The sequence below is a fragment of the Neltuma alba genome, unplaced genomic scaffold (genome assembly GCF_004799145.2).
Source record: "Neltuma alba isolate B1F8T4 unplaced genomic scaffold, ASM479914v2 tig00011294_pilon, whole genome shotgun sequence".
Classification (NCBI taxonomy): domain Eukaryota; kingdom Viridiplantae; phylum Streptophyta; class Magnoliopsida; order Fabales; family Fabaceae; genus Neltuma; species Neltuma alba.
The window spans coordinates 1-6,995 of record NW_021636003.1 but is presented as its reverse complement, the minus strand read 5'-3'; the positions used below and the strand labels follow the sequence as shown (position 1 = coordinate 6,995).

General features: G+C 38.0%; 1 protein-coding gene across 1 annotated transcript; it reads left to right on the top strand.

Annotated features, from left to right (window-relative positions):
* Nucleotides 1-405: 405 nt before the first annotated feature.
* Nucleotides 406-6,783, top strand: LOC114711541 (protein RRP6-like 3). The gene is given in 15 exon segments (XM_028895948.1): nt 406-695; nt 1,339-1,580; nt 1,676-1,774; nt 2,163-2,246; nt 2,404-2,490; nt 2,781-2,917; nt 3,106-3,283; nt 3,375-3,419; nt 3,983-4,485; nt 4,561-5,035; nt 5,282-5,480; nt 5,483-5,506; nt 5,509-5,742; nt 5,745-5,949; nt 6,442-6,783. Coding segments are annotated over 15 exon segments (2,805 nt in total). The 5' UTR covers nt 406-472; the 3' UTR covers nt 6,512-6,783.
* Nucleotides 6,784-6,995: the final 212 nt, after the last annotated feature.

Sequence of the window (6,995 nt, the reverse complement as noted above, 5' to 3'; positions counted from 1 at the left end):
ATCACGTAACCCTTAATGTGATATCCAATGCATCAACCAAATTTCAGATTTCAACCCGTGATTCATGTCTAAAAGCTGACTTCATGAATGAATTTGTTTTCTTCACACATTTGTTTAACTGTTTTCCCTCAAATTATTATACGCCGTAATAATGACTTTATTAATCATTTAATACTTCAATTATTTGATGAAGAGTGGTTCGGTATAGAATTCAGGCCTTCCTTCATCGCAGCCCAATTATCTCCAGCTAAATTGGTCCTTAGACTCTGAGCCTATATTCGTTTAATAGATCAGTGTTTTTTGGGCCTGAATAGATGCCCACATTTTACTTCGCCGCATAAGCCCGCAACAAGAGCGCATGTTAGTCGCGGCGGCGGGAACGGTGACCGCCTCCGATAGTGTGTCTGTACGAAAAACCGGAGCTGGGCGGGGCTGGCTCGAAGAAAGCGAAGAAGAAGAAAAGAGAAATAATATGGAATATGGATACAAGATGCGAGTGGCTTTTGCGATCGCTTCTTTGGCGGTTGTGTCAATCTACTTTACTGCTCGGTACCGCAGTCGGCGTAAGCGGAAGAATCCGCCAAGTTTGTGTTACTTACATGCCGACCCGAAGCCACAGTATGCTTTTAAGCGAGTATTAGCCGATAACTCGTACACTGCGTTCAAGCACTTGAAGCTCAACAACTCTACCGATGGTACATTTCTTGCGCTTTTTAATGTACAATGGCGTCACTTTATTTGATAACCAGAGAAACTGAAGGAGTTATAGATGAAGTTTATGCGTTTATTCATTAAAAAAAATTCTTTTCTTAATCCTGCTGCTCAGTTAGAAATTGCATGGGAGACATTATTTTTAAACTTAATTTTTCTTATTTTGGTATGCTTCCAAATCTCTGAGGCTAGCATTTCTGGATGGAAAGCAACGAACTTTTTTTACCAGTTGAACTATTATGAAATTTTTGAAATAGCTTGGTCCGGTCAAGCAAATAAGCAGTCAGTCCACAAACGGTAGAATATGGTAAAGCTATTGGAAATTACTTACAAAAAAAGAAGTACCTAACAGCTTCATTTCAATAATTCTGCTAATGAAAATAATCCAGAAAAGGCTAAATTTTATGTTATTAGTAACATTTAGACGACACTGCTAAAGACATTGTGTTGGTCGCAGCAACGAGTGTTCAATTTTACGCGGTGGAAAATTTGATACCAATAAACTCATGTGAAGCTTATTCTTTATCTGCGCAAATAACGAGACGGGCATTTCAATTTTAACCTCAGCAAGTGCTTGCTTGGTGAACGTATATTTTGGTTAAGCTAAGTTTATTGTTGCTTTCACAGAGAGGGCTTCAAACTCCCATCCTTTTGAGGCAGAGATTACAGCCTTATTTAAAGACCCTCAGCCTCAATTAGAAATCAGTACTGAGATTGAGGAGCTGAAGAAGAAAGATACATATGTTTGGATTGATACAGAGTTGCAATTAAAGGAGCTTGTCGATGTATTAAATAAAGAGAGGTTCTTTGCTGTGGACACAGAACAACATACTTTGCGATCTTTTCTTGGGTTTACAGCATTAGTTCAGGTCAATTTATGCTTGTCCTAAATTCTCTTATCTGATATATGATCTAATTTTTTTGGGATCAATCTTTGATGTATACATTTTTTTATATCAAGCAGATTTCTACACAGCTGGAGGATTATTTGATTGACACAATTGCCCTGCATGATTTAATGGGCATTCTTCGCCCGGTTTTTGCAAATCCTATAATTTGTAAAGTATGTAAGTTATTTCTGTCATATGTCTGGAATGTTCAACTATATAGAACTCGGAAACATGTATTCAATTGTATCTGCATGAAATTATCTGATGAAAACTATTATCCACTTTAATAATTGAGTTTCGTGAAAGCTGTATTGCACTTATTCTGGTAATAATTTGTGAGAATTGTTCATACCTCTGTGTGTGTTTGTTGGAGATTATAATAAAATCAATCTCCTGCCTTCACCTAATAGCTTAAATATTTAAAAAAAAGCGGTTATTAACATATCTTAGTGGGCGTGGATGACTCCTAGTTCTCTCGGGATTAGATTTTGTTATTCATTGATTATATTCTAGAGTTGATTTAAAAGTCTGTGTTTTAATCATGTGAAAATTTGTGGATAGGTGTTTCATGGAGCTGACAATGATATTGTCTGGCTACAGAGAGATTTTCATATCTACGTTGTTAATCTATTTGATACCTCAAAGGTGAGATAACCAAGTTGTGCTAATGTCATTGGATTCTATTTTAGATGCCATGTACCTTGTAGAAATGTCTTTGTAAGCATGATAGTGACAAGAAAAGGTTGCATTTTCTCATGGTTTGGCACCCTTTATTCTATCAATTTGCATTCCTGTAATGCAGGCATGTGAAGTGCTGTCAAAGCCACAGAAATCACTCGCTTATCTACTTGAAACTTATTGTGGTGTGACAACAAATAAATTATATCAGGTTTGACCTTGATCATGCACGATTTTCCTCTATTGAATGAATTGGTTGTCCAAGCCAAAGCTGTAGATAAGTTAAATAGCGCGGATTTAACATCTAAGGCTCTTTTTTTATTGATTTATCTGTAGTGTACAGCAGGTTACCGTCTCTAGAGCAGAGACAATTTCCGTTTTTGGAAATTTTTTAATTGGAGGCTAGATTGGCTACCTTCTTGGCTTGCTCCTTCTACCTACTTCTCTGTCTCTTCTTGTTTTTCATTTTCTTCATTTTTTTTTTTCAAAATTTAATTGCAGCGTGAAGACTGGAGACAACGTCCCCTCTCAGCAGCAATGATACATTATGCACAAACAGATGCACACTATTTGTTGTATATTGCAAATTGTTTGATCACTGAGCTCAAACAACTGGATAATGGTATGCCTTGTTTGATGTTGTGAGGAATGAGACCAAAAAAGTGGAAGTCCAGGATAACTGTTTTGATTTTTCCATTCAATATGAGGCTTATTAGCAAGTTGCATTGGCTGAAGAGCTTTCCTTTACGTTTTGTCTACTTGATTACTCTTTAGGACTTGACTTTCTGAAATTTGTTGCATCAAAATTCTGAATTTATGGTATCAGAAAACTCTGCTTCGATGACAAATTCCATTTTCTTCGAGAGGCTGGTCGACGTTCCAACATGACTTGTTTGCAACTCTTCACAAAAGAGATTGAAGCTTCTCCAGGGGAATCTGCTGCATTATCATTATTTTCACGATATGTGAGTGGTGAGAGTTCTTCAGTTTCGAGTGAAACTCAGGTTTGCTTCTTTCAGCACAAGTTTGAGGTAGTGTCTCTTCAGTTTGCTATATGGTTCTAACAGACGAGCTTCTTCTTTTTCTATAATTCAGTTTCAGAACCTTGTGAGGCGACTATGTGCATGGAGAGACCTCATGGTAAGTTAAAATTTGTATATGTTCCCAAAACATGGCTAAAATTTAAGAATGGTTCTCCTACTCTAAGGATCAGTATTTCTCGACTCTGTTGATTGACTTGATGAATAGGGATGGCTAGTACTATTCACCTTAACACAAACAGAGAACAGGCAGGACATCATCTTTTTCCACCACACAGGCGTAATCTCCGTAGCCTTAAAACACCTTTATTTTCTTATACAACAGAAATAATATTTGATTTTGCTTTGAGTATTGAGTTCCTGGAAGTTTACATGTAGTTGACATATTTTTATCAGAGAACTTATTTATTTATTTGTTCATATAATTAGTTTGGTATTTCATTGCTAAAAAAACGGAAGTTACATTGGTATTTCTATGTCACATTGGTTGTGATATTAATCTTCTATTACCACCTTAAGTTTTATATCCCTAATGAACAGACTCATAATTCTTGAGGTCTACATTTTACTGTAGAGTTTTAAAGGTATTCCACAAGGAAATTGCTTATAGGTTGATTGCTTATAGGTTGATTGGTTTGTTTTGCTGTATATTCATCTTTCCAGGCTCGCGTCCATGATGAGAGCTTGAAATATGTATTACCAGACCAGTCAATTGTTGCTTTGGCAAATCAGCCTCCGGCAAGTGACTCGGAAATATGCAGTGTCATAGCTCAGGCTGATATAAATATAGAAATGGGTGTCAATTCCATGTTCTCTTCTCCATCTCCTATCGTTGGCAGCCACCTAAGTGATGTCTATGATTTGCTTACAGACAATTTAGGTAACACCGAAGATATTTATTCAGTAATTCTTCAGAAGTGCCTTGGTCCAAATGGGAGTTGTCCAATTTCTCTTTTTAATTATTCTTTGTTGGTTAGCAGTAATCTGAGACCTATGATAGCCTATAAACACCATAGTGTAAGAAACTCAAAACAAGTTTCTCGGAAGGCTTCTCGAGATTTGTTTGTTCAGAAATTCTCTTGTAAATCTCCTGTTTATCATAATTGTCGGATTTATGCTAATGATGGGCGGCTGCTTTGTTACTGTGACCGGAAGAAGCTTGAATGGTAGGTGCACTTTTCACTTGCTTCTGTTCTATTTGTAAAAGAAGTCGTTTTGCTGATTCATCTTCTATTTTACAGGTACCTCAGTCGGGATTTGGCAAAACTAATTGATGAAGATCCACCTGCTATAATGCTTCTTTTTGAACCAAAAGGTCGCCCAGAAGACGAAGACAATGATTTTTATATCCAGAGCAAGAAAAACATATGTGTTGGCTGTGGTGAAGGAAATCACTACTTGCGGTACCGGATAATCCCATCATGCTATAGAATACATTTTCCTGAGCATTTGAAAAGCCATCGTTCTCATGATATTGTCCTGCTTTGTGTGGACTGTCATGAAGTCGCCCATGCTGCTGCAGAGAAATACAAGAGAAAGATAGCAGCTGAATTTGGGATTCCTCTCTATGTTCAGAGGGTAATTGATCCAGGACGAGCATCTGAAGTAGCCTCTGAAGAGGGAGGTGTTTCTCCCTTGCAGTTGCGAACGGCTGCCATGGCTCTTCTGCGCCATGGACCAAGAATGCCTCCCAATCGCCGTGATGAACTGACTGAGGTATGATCTCATTTCTGTCTGTAAGCATTTAGTAAGATTCATGGTTATCACGGACCCTACATGATGACACATGGTCTTTTTGAGTGTTCAAGCGTGATTTCTAAATTAGGCTCTCTTTTTTCCTTGATTTATATAGTTATTAACTGATTGTGATTGTTTAGAAAAGTTCTTAAACAGCTTTTTTTTAAAAAAAAAACACTAATCTATAAGCATGGGTATTTGACATCTTTGTGATTTTGTTTGCAGACTGTGAAGAGGTACTATGGAGGAAGGGAGATATCTGAGGAAGATTTGGAGAGAGCATTGCTAGTTGGCATGAGTCCACACGAGAGAAGACGATTTGAGAAGAAGAGAGGATATTCATTTAAACATTTAAGAGGTGCTGCTATGGAGACAGTACAGGAAAATCATGGTGATTGCTCACCCACAATGGGAGTTCTGGACACATCAAATTAAATGCTCTGGATGGTTCTCTGCAAATAAAGCAACAGGCAATGGAGAAAGTAGAGAGCTTATTACGGTAAAGGATGATGCTGGAAACCCCAATGCATCTTCTGACGCTGGAGTTAACGGAGCTGCCTCTGCTATCTTAACTGAACATGTGAGCACAGATAAAAATTCTGGTTCTAATGAGTTAAGTACCTCTGCTGTAGATCCCGATGATAGCTGTCTAAGCAGAAGGGCTCCAAATGGAATTGATGACTTATCCCTAGAGATGAAGAGTCTGCTGAAGCGAAACATAATCCAAAACTGTCACTCTTAGGACATGGACCACATGGAAAGCAAGTTGTTGAACATTTACTGAAGGAATATGGCGAGGATGGCATTCGTCAGTTTTGTCAGAGATGGAGACAAGTTTTTGTTGAATCTGTCAAACCACGGTTTCTACCTGCTGGCTGGGACATAAATCACAGGTACTTAATTATTAGATAATGATCTGTTCGTCTGCTTAGTTAGTAGCATAAATTGTTGAAGTGGCGAGCATTTAGTCTAGAGGTGTATTTGCCTCATCTTGAAATTGTGGGAATACACAGTTCTAATTTAAGAATGTCTATTGTTTGTTGCACCGTCTTCCCCTGTTATTGCTTCATCTGCTTGGAACTATCCCATCAGTCGTATCTCATGATGTGTGTTGCTGCAAATGCTTCTGAGTTACTGTTTGTTCTTATAGGATGCTATCGTTCTATCTCAATTTGCAGGCTGCAGCAGGTGGAATAGTTCATTTTCTTTTTTTATTTTCATTCTCATTTTCTTTGTATTTCCCCCGCTTCATAGCATTCATGATTGGGAGCAAACATGCATATAATTCCAGTTATTCATGATGCGCTTACAATATGATGCCTAGCAACTGAATTATTATTAACCATTTGTTCCAAGGGTTTGACGACGGACAATGTTTTTGCCAGTGGCAGAAGGGATTTCGGTGAATTCAGTGTCTACAATCCGCTCAGACAGACATCTGCTGCTGGCACGTGACTTGCAACGACCTTATTTTGGGACCTCCGATGCTACTATTTGTTCGTATTTGTTGCTCTACATTCTTGCCACCTTAGGTTATTTACAGGGGCGGAACTTTGAAATACGATGGAAAGTTGTACAAATTTCTGTGTCCTAATTGCACGTATCAGTAACTTGATATGGGAACAGGCTACACCGAGTTAGGCTTTAGCATCTCAAGTTCTGCCGATTTAAGTAAATGAGTTCAATCCGTTTGTACTATTTACATATAACCATCTTTAAATAAGCATGTTTAACGAGGTTAGATAAGATTTATTCCATCAAGCTCAAGATTTGCAGCCTTGGCAAATTTGGAAGGAGTGTCAGGAGAGCTTCTAAAGAGGATGGAGAGTTCAAGATGATTATGGGAGCTCAGACAAAGGAAAAAAACTTTGGAGTAGTAACACATGAGGAAACGTCTAGAGATAGCAGGCTAGCGTTATGTTTTCAATTTCTCTGCCGA